Source organism: Mytilus galloprovincialis, chromosome 3, assembly GCF_965363235.1.
Source record: "Mytilus galloprovincialis chromosome 3, xbMytGall1.hap1.1, whole genome shotgun sequence".
Classification (NCBI taxonomy): domain Eukaryota; kingdom Metazoa; phylum Mollusca; class Bivalvia; order Mytilida; family Mytilidae; genus Mytilus; species Mytilus galloprovincialis.
In genome coordinates this window covers 27,823,317-27,848,148 of record NC_134840.1, presented here as the reverse complement: position 1 = coordinate 27,848,148, position 24,832 = coordinate 27,823,317, and the positions used below count along the sequence as shown (strand labels likewise).

The 24,832-nt window shown below is 33.5% G+C and overlaps 1 protein-coding gene across 3 annotated transcripts in view; it reads right to left on the bottom strand.

Annotated features, from left to right (window-relative positions):
- The window catches only part of LOC143067601 (helicase-like transcription factor), a 49,072-nt gene extending 25,784 nt beyond the window's left edge, over positions 1-23,288 (bottom strand). Inside the window, exons 1-8 of one of the 3 annotated variants that reach the window (XM_076240962.1) lie at positions 23,187-23,288; positions 13,996-14,087; positions 12,330-12,605; positions 11,033-11,199; positions 8,782-8,983; positions 7,482-7,556; positions 4,450-4,615; positions 3,150-3,298 (exon numbers count right to left, since the gene is read on the bottom strand). In XM_076240962.1, the coding sequence (XP_076097077.1) occupies positions 3,150-3,298; positions 4,450-4,615; positions 7,482-7,556; positions 8,782-8,983; positions 11,033-11,199; positions 12,330-12,605; positions 13,996-14,087; positions 23,187-23,211 (1,152 nt within the window). In that variant the 5' untranslated portion in view covers positions 23,212-23,288. Of the gene's footprint in view, positions 1-3,149; positions 3,299-4,449; positions 4,616-7,481; positions 7,557-8,781; positions 8,984-11,032; positions 11,200-12,329; positions 12,606-13,995; positions 14,088-23,133 lie in introns of all 3 variants that reach the window. The other 2 variants (XM_076240964.1, XM_076240965.1) reach the window with 2 other exon arrangements.
- Between the last annotated feature and the right edge of the window lie 1,544 nt (positions 23,289-24,832).

Below are 24,832 nucleotides of genomic sequence, written 5' to 3'. Positions count from 1 at the left end.
CTGCTGAAGCTGATGGGTGGCATGAAAATTTTAATTATTATGAGAGGGGATTACCATGTGGAAATAGTGGTCCTACCACAGTTTTAGATCCAGATAATGAGCCTGTTGATTTTTCTCATTGCTGTTTACCAATGCCATTTTGCAATACATCATACAGGAGACAGACGCTAATAAACAAATTTGTGATCATCCTGATGAAAATAAATCCCCATGGGTTACGCCAACTGTTGAAGAAATGAAGGCATTTCTAGGTTTTTGTTTCTTGATGGGTATCAATGTAAAACCAGATATAAAATCCTACTGGACCACAGATTTTATGCTGGAGACCCTGTACTTCAGTAAAGTCATGAAAAGGGATCGCTATATGCAAATTATGCGGTACATCCATTTTTCAAACAGCAAGCAAGCCCCACAGCCAGGGTATCCCAATTATTCAGCTTTATACAATATTAAATCGTTAATGAATATGTTCACAGATTCTATGGTTAACCAGTACATCCCTAAAAGGCAATTATCCGTTGATGAGGTGATGGTTCCATTCAAAGGACGACTGTCTTTTAAGCAGTATATGCCAGCCAAGCCTACCAAATGGGGAATAAAAATGTGGGCGATAGCGGAAGCTAATACAGGATATGTTTCCTTGGGAGGATAAATGGTGCAGCTCATGGTCTGGCAAACCGTGTAGTCAAAAATTGCATTGAAAAGGCAAATGTTATAGGGCAAGGGTACCATATTTATATGGACAATTACTTCACTTCTCCCTCCGTATTTACAGACTTGTTTGAACATTATAACACTGCTGCATGTGGTACTGTACGACTAAATAGGAGAGAACTTCCTACAGATATCATGAAGAAAAACCCAGAAGGTGTAACTAATCGTGGGAACATGCAGTTTAGACAGAAGGATGCAGGGACTGCTGTTGTATGGAAGGACAAAAAAAATGTAAACTTAATTTCAAGTTTACATGATTTCTCAGTTGGTGCAGTGAAGAGAAATGTGCAACAAGCAGATGGTATTTTTCAACGACAAGCAATACCATGTCCACAGATGATTTGTGACTACACACAATACATGGGAGGGGTTGATAGGGCTGACCAGTATATCCAGTATTATGTTTTCCAACACAAAACACTGAAAGGGCCTAAAAGGCTTTTCTTTACAATGATAAAAATGTCGAAATTCAATGCCTTAAGGCTTTTTCTGCTCTCTCCTCATCATCAACCAGAACCAGGTAAGAGACCAACAACCTTTTTGAAGTTTTCTAAGGCAGTAGCAGCAGGACAGATAGGTGGATACGCAGGTGGTTCAGTTCGTAAAGGCTGTCCATCACTTGTCCCAGTTGATGACCGTCTTACACAGAGACACTTGCCAGGTTCCTTTGGGAATAAAGTTGGTGCCATGTCTGTCACATGAGAGTCAAAAAAAAAATCAACAAGACACACATAGACAAACAAAATATGGCTGTCTAGATTGTGGAAAGCACCTCTATCTACCAGAGTGTTTCACTGTGTTCCATTCTGTTAAAAATTACTGTTAGTGTTATAGCTATGTTGTTAATTCCAGACAATTTTGAATTTATTGACTTTACCGTTTCAATTAGCGAACTTATTTATTTATAAACTATGAACAAAACTAAAGAATAACTGATGAAGGATATATTTAAAAAGATAGTATCAAGAGACATTGTAAAATAAAGAAGGAATGTTATAGAGAGATCAGGAGGACAACAAAATGTAGTAAAATGAACACTGATTTTTTTTTTAAAGACTTGAAAAGAGGCAAGTAACAAAAATTTTAAAATGTTATTTTTGTTTGTTATATAACCTTATAGCAGTTTAAAAAAGAAATCAAAATAATATCAATACCTTTAGTAGTTGTTATTTTCAAATATCTAATAATTCATTTGATTTCGATTTTTTTTAATGTACTTTTTTTATCTGCTTAAATTGCTATTAGGTTGCATGCCTGTTACTTAGTTTGAAATGAATGTTTTCAAGGAAGGTAATTTACTTTGACAAATACAGAGATTATTTGTATAATCACTGAACAAATACAGATTTTTATTTGTCATAGAACTGTAACAAGAATTTCTGTTATACCCTCAAAGTGATACGGCAATGTATTAAAGAGTTGTCGTCCGCCAACATGAACGACACTTTGCAAATGGCGGATTTCAATCGCTGGTACTTCTCATGTTGTCGGTCATTTATCGTCTTCCTAATCAGTTATGGAGCTGTCATAGACATTTCATTTTATTCTTTGTAACAAAAAAAAAACATCGAAAGTAAGTTAATAGCTCGGAAAGGGAACGGTCAGAAGAAACTCTCCCCTTCGCAGACATGTATTTGTAAACATTCAGTTATAAAAAAAACCTGTTACAATTGCTTCTTTTTAATATCGCTCTAACCACACCACAACTCAAAACAAGTAGGGTACGACTAAACCTAAAATGGTTTCACGAAAATCGATCTCAAATAGCGGTAATTGTCGTTTGAAGATCTGAGACGATTTTTTTAAGAGCACATGTCAAATTAATCCCTAATAAATCTCTGGCTATACGAACGCGCCAAAAAAAAACCAATTCCGTACTGAAAGTGTTAATCATAAATACTGATGAAAAATATGACCTCTTTACTAATGTAAGAAATAACATTCAAGTATGTCATATATAGTTACTCAGGAATATACCTTGTTCTGAAAGTTTAACTTCCCTTTGGAATTTAAGGAATGACTGTAATATTTTTTCTGTTTATGAAGAATAACATAAAAAAAAATTATTAGTCATTCCTTATAATTTATTTCAAAATTTCATTTTAAGACTGAGTAAATCATAAAAAAATGTTGTCAACGTCAGGGTCACATGACAAAATAATGACATAAGCTGATAGACAAAACACTGTCAGCCAATCAAAGAAATCAAAATTAAATTATTGAAGAATGAACATGAAATCAGGGTAAGATGACAGTTACTGTCAGAAAAGTTCTTAATATAACCAACCTCAATAACATTTTAGTTAACAATGGTGAAAATATAACATGTAAGATACAATAACTTTAAAACTGCTGCACCGGAAAGAGAAAACCAAGTCTCAATTTTTAATGATGCAAATGTGACAACTATCATGACTATTCTTTGAATAAAGTACCTGTTGTTTTTTAAGAATACTTAGATGTTTGGATTTTCTGATATGACCAGACACTGGTACTGCTATGGGTTTGTTATCTTTGAAGTTTGTCACTATCAGAGCAATCATTTCTAGAGTTTTCCCAAGACCCATATCATCGGCTAGGATACCTGAAATTATAATCATACATTAATTTTCTTTCTTTATCATGTTGATTATTATCAATAAATACTATTTTTTATGTCTGTAATTTACAAATACCTTAAAAATTCTGGAGTTTTATCCAAATGAATAGTGTGGGCAATTCTGGAGATATTTACAGATTGAAAATCATTTCAAATTCAAACTGTTACATTTAGAAATTCAGTGAGAAATTACATGAGATTAATTCACTAAAACCGTCAATACAACTTTATTGAGCCTTAAATCTAGTATATTTTGAACTAGACAGTTTGGAAACAGGACTGCAACTTTCAATTCAACTCAAAACAAAATATCAAACAAAGATTGTGTGAAAAATTTCTAGATGCTCGTCTTTGTCTGCACAACTTATTAATACCTAAATTGTATGTGATTGTTTGCTGTCTTTCCATGGAAAACCTTATTTTTCATCTTTAAAATGTAAAAATCATGTAAATGATGACATGTTTTGAATACTTTACCATTGTTAAACAAGCAAAAAACAAAACATTGATAAAGTTGTGCTCGTCATTAACCAGATATAGAAAAGAGTGTGTAAATTGCAAACAAATGCCGTGAGAGTGAGGCTGTAAATCAATACTAATAGATATTACAAAGGACTACAACTTTTGAAAGTAAATCAGACCATTGTCCTTTTAGTAAAATACTGTTAATTTAGCTAAAACAAAAAACAGGCAGCGGTATGAAACACCAAATAAGAAAGAATAACCAGTTGTTTAGTAATTAAAACATTGTTATGATGATTTCAATCCTACTACTACACTGTTTATATACTTAAATCAGGCACTGTTTTGGTGTTTGTATTTAAATTGTTTCACATTTTGTTATCCTGGTGGATTTTTTTTATAGTTTACTATACAGTATGGGTTTTGATCATTAGTGAAGGCCTTACTGTGGCTTACAGCGACCTGTAGAAAATAACATCCTTATCCTTTGATGGATAGTTCGTCTCACTGGCAATCAGACCAATGTTTTCTATTTTGATAAACATAAATATTAGTTGTTTCTTCAAAAGAAATTTCAATCAACTTTAACTGTTACAGTCACATTCTTATCTCTAGTTTTCTCATAAACAAGTGATACATGTTTGTCAAACTTTTTAATTTAGTACATTAATTACCTCCTCTGACACTATTTGGTCTTTGATTTGTTGTGAATATTGTAACAGAATTATAATATCTCCCATTTTTCTCTTCCCAAAATGGTGGAAGATGTGACCCCTTTTCTCTCTCTATCATCCATGATAGTGCTTGTTTTTGGTGGGTATACATAGTAGTTCCTATTGCCTAAATATATAAAGTACTTACATTCATTATATATATATATATATATATATATATGTACAAATACAGTTATTTGTAGAAACCTAAATATGCAAGTCAGTCATAATCAAAGCTAAACAGTTGTAAATTAAGTTTTCATGTCAACACCTTAAGCCATGACAGAGTATAATACTACCTGTTTAGGCTTAACATGCATCTAAGGTTGAACAATAATATCAATTGTAACAGTTTACAATATCTTTCACATGCCTAAAATTTACATTATGAGGGTATCTGGGACAACATCCCTAATGAGCCTCGAAATGAGGAACTCAAAAGTCACGTGTAAAGAAAAAATCTCTGTGTAGTGATATTGGACATGTTTCTATTTTTAACAAATGACTGAACTTAATTATTTGTGGTGATTGGGAAAGTAGAGGAACATAGAATAAATGTGTAAAAACTATGGAGCTATTGAATGTGTTCAAAGTATTAAATTTTCAAAGAACTTATTGTGTTAAAAAGGGGATATTTTACCACAAGGAGCCGCATCACAAAAGGATGTTCGGGGTTTGCTAATTTACGGAAAAAGTAATCTCACTTCGTACCACATATGTAAAAATGTCACAGCTTCGAAACGAGCTATCATACATATCCAAGTTTAAGATATGGACTGAGCTACAGGAAAAAAACGTTACCATTACCGCCTATGTAAAAACAATTAAAGATATTGAGCCATCTAGGTCACTTGGAACTGAACACAAAATATTACCCTTAATGAAAGTTAAGTTATATGTAAAACTTAACCTGGCAAATGAATCATGATATACAAGTCATAGTTGTTCACATCTTTGTCATGATATACAAGTCATAGTTGTTCACATCTTTGTCATGATATACAAGTCATAGTTGTTCACATGATATACAAGTCATAGTTGTTCACATCTTTGTCATGATATACAAGTCATAGTTGTTCACATCTTTGTCATGATATACAAGTCATAGTTGTTCACATCTTTGTCATGATACAAGTCATAGTTGTTCACATCTTTGCCATGATATACAAGTCATAGTTGTTCACATCTTTGTCATGATATACAAGTCATAGTTGTTTACATCTTTGTCATGATATACAAGTCATAGTTGTTCACATGATATACAAGTCATAGTTGTTCACATCTTTGTCATGATATACAAGTCATAGTTGTTCACATCTTTGTCATGATATACAAGTCATAGTTGTTGACATGATATACAAGTCATAGTTGTTCACATCTTTGTCATGATATACAAGTCATAGTCGTTCACATCTTTGTCCTTTGATCTTTGGTGGATAGTGGTCTCATCTCATTAATTTTATATAAATTATTCAGGACATCACAGTCAAGAATTGCACTTTAAGAATGAAGTTAAAAAAAGAAACACCACTTGGGCCACACCAATTTAATTTCTTGTTCTACGGATTTTTGGACTCCAAAATTTGGGGCGAGCGAGCGATTTGAAAATTTTAATAAAAAAATATTTAATTTGCAAATTTTTGAGGCGAAGCTTGAAAAGTAAAGGCGAGCGATTATATTTTTTTTTTTTTGTAAACATAAAATAGTAGGTTTTGACAATATTAAAACTTGATTTATCACTTGTACTTTAACATTTCTTTAATTTCTGAAGTATTTTTTCCCTGTTCACCAAGAAATAATTAAATCTGGTCTATGTATGTGTGACTGACAATGAGACAATTCTCCATCCAAGTCATAATCAGTTTGGGGGCAACCCCTTAATGTTATAAATATCCCTTTTACATGTTTTATGAGGGATCAATATAAGTTATAATATATTTGTTTGTACAAAAGGGCTCATATTTTCTCAAAGAACTATATATCTATCTGGTATTAAATGGTCAAAACATGTTCAAGAATTTTGCAATATTCCTGGACTTTAACCATGTTAAATTAACACATTTACTTTAACACTTAAATATTTATTCAAAATAAGTGGACCCCTCTTTTAGAAAAAGTTGTTTAAAATATGATGTAACTCTCCTCTTTTTGAGTACAAAATTCTAAGTTTTCAAAGGTTTTGTATAGAAGAACTATACAAATCCTTGGTATTTCTATTTTCTTTTCTACATCAGTAAAATAACCCCTTGTCTGAGGGAGGGTTGTTCTCAACCTGATAATAACAACCACAGTTCAAAGTACGGCCTTTTACACAGGGCTTTGATACAGACCAAACAGCAAGCTATAAAGGACCCCAAAATTATTAGCGTACATAATTCGAACAGGAAAACCAACGATCTAATTTATATATCCAAACGGGAAAATACCAATGAACAACATCAACAAACGATTAACTGCTGAACGACAGGCCCCTGAATCAATCAGGTGCATAAACATGCAGCGGCTATAGATAGTTTTGTCTCGCCAGCATACAATATAATTGCAGTTGAAGGCAAATCCTTCAGAAGTTCTTTGTAATTTATTCTAACAACGAACATTTTTTGATAGGGAATATAAGTAAGGGGGAAAGTAACCAATTTTTTGTTCTTTACAGGTATTTCCGCTGTTATAAATTTATATCGGAGCACTCCCACTTTGGATAAATATGTTTCATGCTGAAACAAATATTCTCACAGATATTTACACAGTGTGGTGGGGTGCTTTTATGTTTAAAATCGTTATATACAGGTTAGACTGTGATTTTAAAAACAAATGTTGATATTTTTTTATAATATTTACAAAAAAAAACGGTGCGGGAAATGGACATGATTACATTTCCAGATGCGGGAAGCGGGAATATAAAAAAAATAGGTGCAGGCGGGTCCGTCGAACAAGGAATCAAATTGGTGTGGCCTTGGATTACTAAAAATAATTTGAATCTAAGAAAAAGATACCTTTGCTGGATCAGAAGTACTAGTTTTGTCACCTTCAGATAGATTTTCAAACAATCTGTCCAATTCATTCTTCACCTAAAACAATACAAAAGTTGTCTTAAATAAAATAATAAATAAACATTGACTTTTCCCGGTATTTTGGGAAATGACATTTTACTTCAAATTGGAAATCTTTATCAACTGAACAGTCACTCTTGGGAATTCAGAGTTTGCGAAAACTTTGTTTGACCCGTCGGTCATGGGACCGACAAAGCAAGATTATTTGTCAGTCCTACAAAATTTAAGCCAGTCCTAAAAAATCTGTCAATTTGATCCTAAAATAAAAATAATAACATATTTCATCCAAAAGTAACTTTATTATTATTAGTTTTATTTTTCACAGCCAAGGACAAATTAATAAAGAAGGACCAGTTCTGATCTTCTGATTGTTCTTAATTAAAGTCATTTTCTCTATCCATTTCATCATCTGAATCATTTTCTCAGTATTTGTTATCTCCATCTAACATTTCAATCGCCGATTGTTTGCCATGAACAAATTTAGCAGGCCACATGTAGATCGGCACTTTGGTTTCCATAGCTTTCAGTTTGTTTATAACAGGAAACCAGTACCGGAAATTAACAGCAGGTACATCTGAAGACCAATGTTAACACATATTGGAATTAGTTGCGGTACAACTAATTACCGATAAAAAAAGGCACTGCAACGGCGGTTTTGACATCGTTCATCGGGACCGGCACTAGCTTTCAGAATACTGGTCCGAGCCTCATTTTGACCGATAGTATCATTACCTCCATAAAATATTGTCATCCCATTCCAGACAGAGGATTTATTACTATAAGTTATTATATTGATTGCATAGTATTTATATCACCCCCTATAAGGCTTAACTATCACATTTTTTAAAATCTTTATATTTATTAAACTCCAATACTATTTTCAACAAGTTTGACATATTATCAGAAGACAGTCCCTATACTACCATTCTACAGCATTCTTTCATCTTACAACCAATAACAATCACACAAATCCTAAATTTACTTCATTATATTAATAACACTGTATTAAACTTTTGTTTCTGAGTTACACAGTGGTGTAATAAAATGCATCCAAAATCCAGATCAAATCAGAATCTGAATTAGTGTTAAAATAATCGAAAACAAACCAAGAGAAAAAGGGATATATAAAAACTATGGAAAATAATTTCTCTCTAAAGTAGTTATTCCCTTTCAGAAGTTTGGGCTCATGCATACTTTTTTTTGATAAATTTAATTTCACCCATGAAATTTTAAAAATGCTTACCTCAGCAGGTGACAAGAAAGTCCTTTTAGGAGTAAGATATCCCATACTGGAAGATGGTATTGATTCCTGGTATGTAGGAGTATAGCCTGTAAACCCATGTAATCTTAACTTGTTCATCACCGTTTCCTGGTTCTCTTGTCTCCCCCATAACGATATATCTATTGGCATTGAATATGCATTTGTTGCTCCAAAAGGGACAACCCTGAAAAAGTTGACAGACATCTTAGAATAATTACATTCTCTCCTTTTCACCTTTTGCAATATTTTGTAACTCGTATTATATTAAAGTCCATTTAGAAATAGGAAAATGCAAATCCAGTTAATTTATTTATTGATCTAGGGCATGTATGCTTTAAACTTTTCCAGATACACAGGTTTGTCTGTACTCTGAGTAACTTTCGACTTGTATACACAGCCTTTTAAGCCATCTAGATCTTTTATAGTTTTGAATATAATAAGCAACAATGACAATTGTCATAAAGGACCAGTCTACGCCAAACGCAATCGGTCCTGACCGATGATATAGACACAGGTCTGCCAAATCATATGTCAATTCCCATCCGTATGTCCGGTGTTTCCCCATCTCTAAGTCCGCCTGAATCGCCTAAATTGGTAAAAAAAAATTGTTTAAACCAAAATGTTTCATATCAACAAAGTGACATATCCCTGTTTTACTTAAATCCAATTGCTTCAGACGATTTTGTATACTCCCATCTTAAGTAACAACATGCAAATCATCGGGGTATACCCATTTCTATTTATTTACTTAGTACCAAAAGGTCAAGGTTGAACAAGTCAAACATTGTATGACCAAGTTCCTTCAAGTTGAAAATTTAAAATAAAATGTATGCAAACTATTCTATAAATGCAAATTCTTGACTACCTTAAATTGAATTTCTATATCCAATCAAATAAATAAAATCAGTAATCCTGCAAAACAATCATCCTCACATGCAAATTTTGTGTGTTTACATTTGTTGGAAGACAGTCAAGTCATGTGCTTTTTGGTGGGAAAATAGAAAATACAGGAAATCCCTAGATTAATGACAACTATTTCTGGTTGTTTTTAGCCAGCTAAGAATTCCCATCTCATACACGACTGAAATGGGAGTGTTATTAAAATTTAAATCATGCACACTATCTTAGGGAAGGAGTGAAACTGCAAATAATTGTACATACTTACTTTTACATACATTTATTTTTTTTTTTGTTTTTTTTTTAGGGGGGGGGGGGGGGCAGGTTTGTGGGATTTAATAATGTCATTTTATACTAATCGTGACAATATTATAAAATACACACACCCCATAAAATGTTCTTGCCTGAACCTTTGGCTCAAAATTACTTTGCAATTAGTAATGTCTGTCTACGAGATTCAGTTGTTTTTTTTTTGTCAGTTAACTAAAATTAAATCTAAATTTGTCATGTCTCTATCAGAAGTATGTTCATGGGGGTATCCATAGTAAGCCCTTGAAATGTAACATGAATGAAAGACAATTTTTACCATTTATATCATTAGAATTTGACAGAGTACATTTAAAACATACACATTACAATAAGCTTTATTAATTGATTTTTTTTTTTCTCGGACAGACAAAAATGTGTTCGGTCAGACAAAACCTACAACACTGTCTGACCTAATGTCAGACACAAACCAAAAGAGTTTTGCACAGACTGAAGGACAATAGGTGAATAATATGAAAATTCTTGCACTTGTCATTTTTCTCAATTTCTAGCAGTTTTCAAAATAACATTTAGCTCTGAGTTCTATTTTGAACCACTGGCACATTTTTTTTAACTAGATACCCTGAGGATGATTGTGGCCAAGTTTGGTCAAGTTTGGCCTAGTAGTTTCTGATAATTATTTTATAAAAGTTAATGGACGACAAAGGACCCAAGTGATGAGAAAATTTCACTTAGCCCTTTGGTCCCTGTGAGCTAAAAATAGTCATGCAATGGCAATAACTATTGAAAGAAGTTGTCCTTGTTATGTTTAATTTAGCAAGAAAAGACCTAAAAATTTTGTACAAAACAGATCCTCTCTCATCTATAAGAGCTTTAAAGATACAAGGCAATTTCTTGCATATACATTTGATACACTAGAATAATTGTGACAACGTTTTGGCTAGTAGTTTTTAAGGATAAGATTTGTGTAAAAGTTTGTCAACAGAGGAGATGTTAAGGCAATAGCTCACACTCCCACTAGTGCCCTTAAGGTCATTTGCACATATATTAATTCAGCTTAACTCCATACCCTTCAGGTCTTGCCAGATTCCTATCAATAATATCTGCCAGTGGTTTAGCCAGTTCTCTTTTGATATGGCCAACTTGTATACGGTCAACATTGGTTACTTTTATGGCATTACGGTCATACTTATTTTGTTGCTCTCTCTCCAAAGCGACCATCTCGTTATTATTTACCTATGAAAACATAATACTCAAAATTCTAAATTTTATTGCAGTCCCATATTTCATTTATTGCATAAGAGAATAGATCTTTTTCATTTAAAAAGCCAAAACAATATAAAGATATACAATGAGTCAATAATCATGATAAACATTAATGTCACAATTTCACTTGTAAAGAACCTTAGTGAGCAAGCTCACAATACCCCAAGATTAAATTTGCTTTAAATACTGAAAGATCTAGGTCAAATTGAATTTTCAAGAGAAAAGTCCACCTAAAGCAAGTCAACAGCCCTGTATAAGGCATCAGTGATCTAGATATGGACAATGCCTCTCTCCTTTCCCCCCCAAAAAAAAATCAAAATCCTGTGTCCATGCACATCTCCATTATGTGTTTGAACATCCTACAAAATATTAGAGCTGTATCTCCAAAACTGTAGGAGATGGCCAGACAAATCATGATCTCTTTATGCAGCTTGTACCAAAAAGATGACTAAGTCCAACTACCTGTGGCTTTCAGAATATTTAAAAGAAATAAAAATGCTGTGGTCATGCACACCTCCATTATATGTAAGAACATCCTACAAAATATAAAAGCTGTACCTCCAAAACTGTAGAAGATAGCTGGATATTATATTTTTATGCAGCTAGTACCAAAAAAGCCCAACTACAGGTCATTTTCCAAATATTTAAAGAAATAAAACTAAATCCTGTGGCCATGCACAATTTGTGTTAAATAGCCTTAACACTAAGAGTAAAAGTTCCACAACTGAACTATGGAGGGATATATATTCAATCAAAAGAGAGCTTTCTTCCATCAATTAAATTATGTTAAAGTTAAATGAGAATGAGTTATCCTACACAGTGCTGATAGATAGTTTCAAGCAGTTAAACTTCCTTTTCAAAAAATTATTGTTATAGGTATACATTTTTCCTTTTTTCTATTTTGGTGTTGGCGAACACTTTTAACAGAACATTTAATTTGTTAACTTTATGTTCAGTATTGTTTTTCATAAAAACTGAAAACCCTTGTTAGAAAGATTATTAACTATTATCTAGAAGTTTATATTTACGCTTGAATCTGTGACAACTCTAAGACAGATGTTCTCCTCAGACAAACTTTATGTATATATGTGATAACTTACCGAACCCCTATAGTATTGTATTCCGACTATGTTACCTCGGATGCTTCCGAGGAGAACTTCTTCATCTAAGTCGTCGTGACCCATTTCATCAAGGTCAATAACAGGTGTTGCCATCTGTGAGTGTGAGGTTCCCATTGAACTCCCCGCTCCACCATAACTCAAAAATCCTTCACAACTCCCAATATCGCCATAGTTCATATAACTTGAACCGCCCATTCGAAATGATGCTCCAGATTCCATCCATCTCTTTTTTTGTTTTGGCTTCTTTTTCTTTGCCTGACATAATAAAAAATTAATATGATGTGATTGGTTCTAAAATTACCATGCAAAACAAGAAAAAACAAGAATGTGTCCACAGTACACGGATGCCCCACTCGCACTATCATTTTCTATGTTTAGTGGACCGTGAAATTGGAATAAATTCTCTAATTTTGCATTAAAATTAGAATGATCTTATCAAAGGGAACATGTATACTAAGTTTCAAGTTGATTGGACTTCTACTTTATCAAAAACTACCTTGACCAAAAACTTTAACCTGAAATTTGCACTATCATTTTCTATGTTTAGTGAACCGTAAAATTGGGGTCAAAACTCTAATTTGGCATTTAAATTAGAAAGATCATATCATAGGGCACATGTATACTAAGTTTCAAGTTGATTGGACTTCAACTTCATCAAAAACTACCTTGACCAAAAACTTTAACCTGAAGCGGGACAGACGGACAAACGAACAGACGGACGGACGAACGGACGCACAGACCAGAAAACATAATGTCCCTCTACTATCGTAGGTGGGGCATAAAAAACAAGAATGTGTCCACAGTACACGGATGCCTCACTCGCACTATCATTTTCTATGTTTAGTGGACCGTGAAATTGGAATAAATTCTCTAATTTTGCATTAAAATTAGAATGATCTTATCAAAGGGAACATGTATACTAAGTTTCAAGTTGATTAGACTTCTACTTTATCAAAAACTACCTTGACCAAAAACTTTAACCTGAAATTTGCACTATCATTTTCTCTGTTCAGTGAACCGTAAAATTGGGGTCAAAACTCTAATTTGGCATTTAAATTAGAAAGATCATATCATAGGGCACATGTATACTAAGTTTCAAGTTGATTGGACTTTAACTTCATCAAAAACTACCTTGACCAAAAACTTTAACCTGAAGCGGGACAGACGGACGAACGGACGCACAGACCAGAAAACATAATGTCCCTCTACTATCGAAGGTGGGGCATAAAAAACAAGAATGTGTCCACAGTACACAGATGCCCCACTCGCACTATCATTTTCTATGTTCAGTGAACCGTAAAATTGGGGTCAAAACTCTAATTTGGCATTTAAATTAGAAAGATCATATCATAGGGCACATGTATACTAAGTTTCAAGTTGATTGGACTTCAACCTCATCAAAAACTACCTTGACCAAAAACTTTAACCTGAAGCGGGACAGACGGACGAACGAACAGACGGACGGACGAATGGACGCACAGACCAGAAAACATAATGCCCCTCTACTATCGTAGGTGGGGCATAAAAAATTAAGCAAACAGTTTAGTTTTATTTTGTTTTTACAACCAGTTTGAGTGGAATTATCAGTTAAAACTCAATCACGCTAAAAGTGTACTAAATACCATCCTATTTGAAGTTAACATACTTTTCTAGTATTTGATGAGAATGTTGCCCTTGAGTACTGTGATCCTCCAGTGCTTGCTTTGCAGGTCTGTTTTGTTCTAGCCATATTTAATTCTACAAAAGAAGAATGATAAGTAAAAAAATACCTGCATTTTGAGAATATTGGGGGAAAAAATCAAAATCCTGTGGGCATACACACTATAATGTAAAGAAACATCCTATAAAATATCAAATCTGTAGCTCAAAAACAGTACAAAGAGAAAGCCATACATATATCATGCAACTATATCAGGACGCACAGGGGTGAATTTATATGCCCCTAAATATTTTGTCACAGGAAAATAAAAAATATTTAAGGCACGTATCTGATTAAACATTATACAGTACTATAACATATGTATGTATATCTCCTTTCATCAGCAGTTGAACAAGAAATTTAACCTTTAATACATCGATAAATACTAAGCAATAATAAATACACATACACTCATCTGAATAATCCATCATTAAAATAGTTATAAAACAAGAGTGCACACGCTGAAATGTCTCGCCTTCTTTACTTATCATTGATATTATGTTGATAGACCTAAATATAAAGCTTTATTACAACTGTCACATTAACTCAACATTAACCAAGAAAACGAAACATTGATCAATGAACCATGAAAATGAGGTCAAGGTCAGATGAACCATGCCAGGCAGACATGTACAGCTAACAATTCTTCAATACAACAAATATAGTTGATTTATTGCTTATAAATTAAGAAAAACAGACCAAAACTCAAACACTTAACACTTAGCAATGGACCGTGAAAATGAGGTCAAGGTCAAATAAAACCTGCGTAACAGACATATAGATAATAAAATATTTCCATACACCAAATATAGTTGACCTAATCATAAAGTATTAGAAAAATATACCAAAACTCAAAAACTTAACTTTGACCACTGAACCATGAAAATGAGGTCAAGGTCAGATGACACCTGTCAGCTAGACATGTACACCTTTCAATCATTCCATACACCAAACATAGTAGACTTATTGCTTATAGTATCTGAGATATGGACTTGACCACCAAAACTTAACCTTGTTCACTGATCCGTGAAATGAGGTCGAGGTCAAGTGAAAACTGTCTGACGGGCATGAGGACCTTGCAAAGAACGCACATACCAAATATAGTTATCCAATTACTTATAATAAGAGAGAATTTAACATTACAAAAATTCTTAACTTTTTTTTCAAGTACATTGAAGTAGTCACTGAACCATGAAAATGAGGTCAAGGACATTGGACATGTGACTGACGGAAAGTTCGTAACATGAGGCATCTATATACAAAGTATGAAGCATCCAGGTCTTCTACCTTCTAAAATATAAAGCTTTTAAGAAGTTAGCTAACGCCGCCGCCGGATCACTATCCCTATGTCGAGCTTTCTGCAACAAAAGTTGCAGGCTCGACAAAAATGACAAACAAAAAGCACACTGAAACATCTTTCCTGTTTCACTGATTAAAATTGAAATTTGAGTTTTAAATTTAAAAAGTTTTCAAAATGAGATTTGACTATAGGCATCACAAACTGAACTGTGAACATCAAAATGAGATCACAGTCAGAAGAACCCTGCCAGTCTAACATGTTCACCTTACAATCATTTTATCTATAGTTACACTAAATTATTTGAAGTGTTTGAAGTTTTAACATGACAGAAGATATTACATTGGGAAAATATTTTGAAATGGTCTACAAGTTCAACTGGAGGTAATCCTTTTAAAAAAAAAGATGTGTTTATCAGCTCAGCACCTTCATACATTTTCACAAGAACTATTTGAAGTCTGCCAACATAAACTGTTAGTGCAAAATCTCCTTACATATTTAATCGTCTCAACAATGAAAAGAATTAATGTTCTATAAAGATTATAAATAATAGCTATTAAACTTTAAATGTAAATCCTATTGATACCATTTAAATACTATCATTATAGCGGATGGAAAAAGTCATCCTTACTGAGCACACAGCTTAGTTGAAAGTTTAAGGCCTAAAAATTCATATCGTTCATCATCCATTAAAATATAAGTCAATATAAACTAGAGGCTCTAAAGAGCCTGTGTCGCTCACCTTGGTCTATGTTAATATTAAACATTGTACACAGATGGATTCATGACAAAATTGTGTTTTGGTGATGGTGATGTGTTTGTAGATCTTACTTTACTAAACATTTTTGCTGCTTACAATTATCTCTATCTATAACAGTAGTTTCGGTGGAAAATGTTAGTGAAAATCTACAAATTTTGTGAAAATTATTAAAAATTGACTTTGAAGGGCAATAACTCCTTAGGGGGTCAATTGACTATTTTGGTCATGTTGACTTATTTTTAGTTCTTACTTTGCTGTACATTATTGCTGTTTACAGTTTATCCCTATCTATAATAATATTCAAGATAAAAACAAAAAAAACAGCAAAATTTCCTCAAAATTACCAATTCAGGGGCAGCAACCTAACAACCAATGATCCAATTCATCTGAAAATTCCAGGGCAGATAGATCTTGACCTGATCAACAATTTTACTTCGTGTCAGATTAACTCTTAATGCTTTGGTTTTTGAGTTATAAGCCAAAAACTGCATTTTACCCCTATGTTCTATTTTTAGACGTGGCGGCCATCTTGGTTGGTTGGCGGGGTCACCGGACACAATTTTTAAACTAGATACCCCAATGATGATTGTGGCCAAGTTTCAATTAATTTGGCCACGTAGTTTCAGAGGAGAAGATTTTTCTAAAAGATTACTAAGATTTACAAAAAATGGTTAAAAATTGACTATAAAGGGCAATAACTCCTAAAGTGGTCAACTGACCATTTTGGTCACGTTGACTTATTTGTAGATCTTACTTTGCTGAACATTATTGCTGTTTACAGTTTATCTCTGTGTAAAATAATATTCAAGATAATAACCAAAAACAACAAAATTTCCTTAAAATTACCAATTCAGGGGCAGCAACCTAACAACAGAATGTCAGATTCATCTGAAAATTTCAGGGCAGATAGATCTTAACCTGATAAACAATTTTACCCCTTGTCAGATTTGCTCTAAATGCTTTGGTTTTTGAGTTATAAGCCAAAAACTGCATTTTACCCCTATGTTCTATTTTTAGCCATGGCGGCCATCTTGGTTGGTTGGCGGGGTCACCGGACACAATTTTTAAACTAGATACCCCAATGATGATTATGGCCAAGTTTGGTTAAATTTGGCCCAGTAGTTTCAGAGGAGAAGATTTTTGTAAAAGTTAACGCTGGACGACGACGACGGACGACGACGACGGACGACGACGCCGTACGCCGGACGCAAAGTGATGAGAAAAGCTCACTTGGCCCTTCGGGCCAGGTGAGCTAAAAAAGAAGATGTGGTATGATTGCCAATGAGACAACTCTCCACAAGAGACCAAAATGACACAGAAATTAACAACTATAGGTCACTGTACAGCCTTCAACAATGAGCAAAGCCCATACTGCATAGTCAGCTATAAAAGGCCCCAAAATGACAATGAAAAACAATTCAAAGGAGAAAACTAATGGCCTTATTTAAGTACAAAAAATGAACTTCATTTTTACCACATGTTCGCTGGGTGAAGTTTGTACATGTTGAATAACCTTCTGGTTGTTTGATCATGCTCCACAAGACAGTCTTCACGATGAACGGCAGCCCAGACTTGTAAAATTGCTCTCGGCCTGTTAAAATCATATCTACAGGCCAACAATCTACTGTAACTAAAAATTTTCTAAAATTGAGCTCCAGGCCTGTAGATTTAACAGGTCATCGTGAAGACTGACAAGAGCCCTGCACAATAGAGAATGAAGAACTTAATAAATAAGAGTTTATTCCTAAACGGAAGATTATACACACAGAAGAAGTATACTTGACAACAAAATTATTTTTATTTACCCGTGTACTATATGACGTAATTCTTTTTTATAGTTGATGTTTTTCATAAACTTGTTTAACATTTCACAGCGGTTTTATACTTTTAACTTAGTTTAAAACTATTTATTTACTTTTTACCTTAATTATTCATTACTTATTTTTATTAACTATGTATTTGCATTGTACCACAGATCAAAGGAGTAGGTCCAGTAAGACCTCTTTTTGGCCCCAAAATATAGCAGTTTTACAAAATTGTTAAAATGTAAACTTTTACTTAGTTATTGGATAGTAAAATGATTCTGCTACACAAATATGGGCTGTTTTTGACAATACAATGCACATATATTGGGTACTTGCACCATGAAGTCGTGCTAAATTACTGAAATCTTCACAATTCCAGCACTTTAGTTAAATTTTAGACGGTTTCCGGGTATAACAAAAGTGGCCGCATTCGTGTTCATTCAAAATATTGAAATGGAAGTTGTATTTGATGATAATACATAACATATGTAAAGATTGAGGATGAACACGGATGCGGCCACTTTCATTTGTGACAAAAACCATCTGAAAAGTGTCATTTTTTCGCATATTTGGTAGATTTTTCATATTTGAGCTTGATTCGGAACGTTTTTAATGACTAAATAAGTTAAAATCTTGCACATAAAATAATTGAATCATATGAAATAGACACTTTAGTGTTTAAAAAGTGGTCAAAATCTTTCGTCAGATGAAACTGAAATTTGAGGCCAAAATCGGTCCTTACCGGACCTACTCCTTTATTCGTTCATTGTGTGATAATTTGTGTAACTACCTTTTTTGATGAGTTCAGCTTTCCATTGATATTTTATAGTGTGTCTTTCTATGTTGTGATGTTATACTTTTGTTTCAGAAAAGGGAGAAGGTTTGGAACCATTAAAACATTGAATCCCCCTGCAATTGTTTGCACCTGTCCTAAGTCAGGAATCTGATGTTATTGTGGAGGTTAAAAGTACAATGTATGATATTTTCGCTAATATAAACAAACACGTCTGTTCAGCCATAATAGTCCAGTCATTCTAGCCAAAATATGACCAGACCAAACCTCAAACTAATTGCAACAGAATGTTCTTCTAGTTTTCCAAGCTGGTTTAGGTGTACTGTTGAACATAAAAAAAATCAAGAATGTTTGGATGAAGGGAAATTGTTAATTTTGGGTGAAAACTTTGATTTTTTGTGAAAAATCACTGAAAACTGGTAATTTGCCGTGACTCAAAAACAAAAATAGTAACTTGCATAATTTTTAATGAAGTCAATAGATCTTATTACAGTAATGATTTATTTAAACGTTCATGAACTGCAAAGATAAGGAAATTGAAAATTTTGGGTGAAAACCTTGGATTTTGATGAAAAATCGCCGAAAACTGGAAAGGAGTAGGTCCGGTCCGGTAAGGACCGATTTTGGCCTCAAATTTCAATTTTATCTGACGAAAGATTTTGACCACTTTTTAAACACTTAAGTGTCTATTTCATATGATTCTATTAATTTATGTGAAAGATTTTAACTTTATTAGTCATTAAAAACGATCCGATTAAAGCTCAAATATGAAAAATCTACCAAATATGCGAAAAAATGTCACTTTTCAGATGGTTTTTGTCAAAAACGAAAGTGGCCGCATCCGTGTTCATCCTCAATCTTTATATATGTTATGTATTATCATTAAATACAACTTCCATTTCAATATTTTGGATGAACACGAATGCGGCCACTTTTGTTTTACACGGAAACCGTCTAAAATTTAAGTAAAATGCTGGAATTGTTAAGATTTCAGTAATTTAGCATGACTTAATGGTGCTAGTACCCAATATATGTGCATTGTATTGTCAAAAACAGTCCATATTTATGTAGCAGCACCATTCTTCTATCCAATAAATAACTATAAGTTTACATTTTAACAATTTTGTAAAACTGCTATATTTTGGGGCCAAAAAGGGGTCTTACTGGACCTACTCCTTTGCCGCGACTAAAAAACAAAAATAGCAACGGACACAATTTTTAAGAAAGTCATTAGATCTTATTCTAGTTATGATTTATGTAAACGTTGATGAACTGCAAAGATGAGGAAATTGAAAAATTTTGGGTGAAAACCTTGAATTTTGATGAAAAATCGCCGAAAACTGGAAATTTGATGCGACTAAAAAACGAAAATAGCAACGTACATAATTTTTAATCAAGTCAATAGATCTTATAACAATAATAAAGAAATATAAACTATGATGATTTTTGAAGTATAGGAAGTGATAATTTTGGGTGAAAATGTTAGTATTTTTGATAAAAACTGGGAATTTATGTTTTCTTAATAAAAATCAAATTATATCATGAGTCTTCAAATTAATTTTATATACATGTTAAGTGTTTAGATGGATCAAATAATGACCATTTCGTAAAATTAATAGATCATATAACAACAATAAAAAACGATTGACCGGTATTATACTTTTTTTTAAAACCAAAATATTTACTTTATATGATAACAGAACCATGCAAATTGTTTTACCGAAACCCCTTAATCATGCTTATTATGGTTTTTGCGTATTCTACATAAATCTTTAGAACATGTAGAAGTTGATTGTCACTTAATCGTCCATGTCAACTGTTTTGCTCGAATTTGTACAACCAGTTCCTTTACATTCGCCACAAGCTACTGAACATTCAAGTCCGTTTTTTCTACAAGTACATCTATTAGTATCACAGTTTGTCTTACAATTGCATCGAATAATGTTCAGCAATTTAGAGGGAGCTGCGTCCATTGTACACTTAACTGGAACAAGGTTTCCATTAGCGACTTTCCAACCCCATTCACACGGATTTAGATTGTCCTTGTTCATCCACATTTTCATTTGAAGATAAGCTCTCTGGCTATGAAATGAAGCCGCATTTGATGTTGGCGGCAAAGTATGAATTTGAACGCATGTTTTGTTTGTCAATACTCTTGCAGCAAACTTCCTGTAGCGAAGAACATTCAGTCCTTCATATGGAGCACCATTATATAAAGAGGAAATAATGTTTTCACCAGCAGAAATAACATCATCATTTGCGTTAGCATTGCAAAGTAACTGTGCCTGAGTCTTAAGAAAGTCATGTTCTCCAAATTTCTTTAGGGTCGCTGCCTTACTGACACCGAACATTCTTGAAGTTGTGTCACAACCACTGATAGCATGAATTAAAGGTAACAATGTACATAGTTCCTCACCAAGCAGCAATTTGGTCTTCAAAATATCCCATATTTTAATATGTGTGTTAACTTTTGACACATTGCCGGATTTGAATATCAGCGAATTTGATGTAACGTCCGCATGATGAAGGAGTAGTACCAGAAGATCAGTGTCCTCTTCAAGCAAAACAGTTGCTTTTGTTTTCGCTGATTCGATGGCAGTAAGGGCAATCAAAACATCAGCATCGGCATCTGCGTGTTTAGTTTTGATTCCCTTTTCTACCATCTTTGCACTCAAGAGATTAATAAAGTTCTGCTTATTCTCAATGTTTGCTAAACATATTTCTTTTTTAGATTTGAAAGGAGTTCTATCTGTTAATGAAACTTTTGTGCCTATGATTCCTTTGGTGCGCCGCTGATGAGTGGCATCTTTAGTATCTGGACCCGAAGCATATCTATCAAATACAACTATAGCTTTATTGTATTTCCGTTCAACGCTGTCAATGTACCTTTGACAAATTTCACCGAAAGAAAGTCCGCTTTGCCAGTGTATACGATGGAGAAAAGAGCCGCCATCAATAACATACTGAGTTTCGTCGTTTTCGCTCATTTCAAATGCGCAACAGTCGCCCTTTCCCCAAATAGCATCTGCAAGACTAGACTTTTGCATGTTCGCATGAGACCATTTGGATCAAACATTGAGCTGGGATGACTACAGAGTTCATAGGCGAATATTTCGGACTGATCTTCATATATGCCATTTGATGCAGCAAGAAAGCGCTGGAAGAGAAGCTGTGAATCAACAATAATGACATCATCATCAACTTTGATAGCCGATTTTGCACTTAAGATAGTAGCCTGTTCTTTCCTTTTAAATGAAAATTCATGTATTTTTTTTCCGTCCATGGACTTCAGTATTTTAATGCCTAATTCCTTCGAATTATCAACATTGACAATTTTGTCCGCCGAGACCCCTGTTTCTATGTTTCGCAAACTCGTTTCCTCTACAAAAGGACTTCTGCTAATAAGAAACGATACAAATGTTTTCAAATCTTGACAGTCTCTAGATCTCCTTGACTCCCCACCTTCTTTATGTTGGTCACTTGTTCCATAATTGACTCCAGTAAACTCTTGTAAAGCATTGTTCATTTCCGCGCAGTCTGGCATAGATAAAATCCATTGGGCTCGCTGACCCTCTGACATACCTCTTCCTCGAGTCATACCGCCTGTCGTCTTTAAGCTTCTCATTAAAACCTGTTCTATGACCAAATCAGAAGAAAGACCTGCCCAAAATTTATCACTCCTCCTTATAACATGATGGTAGAAAAGCTAATACTTCGGGATGGGTTGTTTTTCAAGTTCTCCATTTGTTGTAAGTATACCCGTGATGATTTGACATACAGATTGCTACGGATGATCCCAACAACAGAAGTAAGCGTGTTGTACACCATTGTGAAGATAAATCAATTAAGACTCACGACATAACAAGTTTTAGTGGGGTTGACAGCCAAGAAATCCGCATATAACGGAATTTCGTCACCGCCTGGCATTTTTCAAAATTGTGAGTTAAGTACCTTGTGTAATATAAAGCCTTTAAAGGTATAAAGGGAAACAAAATTTTGAGACGAGTGCCTGTGTGTTCCCAGGTGTCTTTTTTTCAACCATTTTTTCACTTTAGACACATTGGTATTCCACTCTCAACTCCTTACATGATCTTACATTTCACTATATACGATACATGAAACTCAAACAATATGGCCAATGGTTACATTTTCAATTCTAGTCGGCTCTAGAGGCAATATATGAAAAAAAGGTATATACATTTTTAAAATCTAAATTATATGAAAAGATTGGGGTAACAGAAGCCCAGCAGCACCCCTATCAATATGGTATCGAAATAGCACCCCCACCCCTACTTTCTCAGCCGCATACTCAGAGCTGAGCTCCTGGATGAAACCCAAGCCAATAATGGTATACATTTTTTAAATCTGAATTATTTGATAGGGTATAATTGACCGTTTGTTTGTTTATATTTATCAAAATTATAATTACAAATTTAGCAACTCAACAAGGAGGTTTTTCAGTAAAAGAGGTAAAATGTTAACCCCAGCAAATACCAAATGGCAGCATGCACCGAAATCCTGTTCGTCTGCAATAACTTCCATTTAGTTCAATACGATTTCCCGCCAAATTTCATTTCCTGGGCATACTAGTTTAAGGAATGTGACCCTGATCTCAATTATTCGCATGGATTCTTTGAACTTTAACACAGTAATGTTCGTCTCATTTTTCAATATACCAAATAAAAAATCATGAAACTTTAAGGGCTGTTATTGTTTTTTTGTCTGAGTCAGATATTTTTTGTAGGAAAACAATCAAACAGGAACATTTATTTAGTTTTATGAGGGGGCAATAGGGTTAACATGTTAACAACACCTCGATTTTGGCAAAAACAGTCAACAAAGAATGCAAAAATGCTGATAACAGTTAACAAATTGGGTTGAAAACAGTTAACAGCTTAAATTGATCTCTGATAACAGAGGGCCCATAACAGTTAAGGCAGCAACCATTTGATTTTCTGGGGGGGGTTCTGGTGAGAAATACTTTTTTACTCTAGCAATGTTGATATTCTTATCCAATATTTTGGTTGGAAGCGTGTGATGTAGTTTCATGTCGTCTTTCAATATGATCGCATTGCTGTCCATTACGGATTTTAGGTTTACCTCAGATTTTAGTATCCAACTTAGCAGTTAGTAAACTGTAATTTGCTTTGGATGTATCAAATTTTTTTAGAGCTGCTTTCGTATCTATAGCTGTATGCAATTTGTGTCTTGATATTGTTTCAATTTCGTTTCAAACGCATCCCAAGTTTTAATTTTTTCATCCAAAACAAAATTGGTAATAGGAATCTCTTCATCCATTGTTCAAAGTAACCCTAACCCTTACCATGATGACAGTAATAAGAGCGGTCCAACGATTTACAGAAAAGAGCGACGATTTACAGAAAAGAACCGAAAAGGACCAAAAAGAACCGAAAAGGACCGAAAAGAACCGAAAAGAGGATACATATATATTTATTAAATAAAGTTAAAACCATGTATATTCACGGATTTTTGTTATATTGTTAACAATTCTTCGTAATAATAAAATTGAATGCATAATTCAAAATTTAGATTGTGCATTTATAGGGATATGTGAATTTACAAAAAAGAAACAATATAACTTGGTTTTTTTAGTAATATTTTTTTTAATATATGTATGCTTAATTATCATTTATTTTTCATCAAGGATTTTAATCTTATCATTTAAATATTTGTTTTATAGATATAAGAAGGTGTGCAAACTCCCAATCAAAGTCATAATTTGTACAAGTAAACTATTATAGGTCAAAATACGATCTTCAACAGGAAGCACACACCAAACAGCAAGTTATAAAGGGGCCCCCAAAAATGACTATTGAAAAAAACATTCAAACGGGAAAACCAACGGATTAATCAATATAAAAACGAGAAACAAGAAACACAAACCACATCAACAAACGACAACCATGCACTGAACATCAGGTTCCTAAATTAGGACAGGTGCAAATATAAATGCAGCAGGTTTAAACGTTTTAATTAGCATATTACATGTTTTTAATATTACACAGTAAAAATAAATGAAAAGCAAATATCATCGTACTACAAATGTTTTTTCCTTACATTTAAAAAAAAATATTTCCTTTGTTTATATTTAAGATGTCAGCGTATTG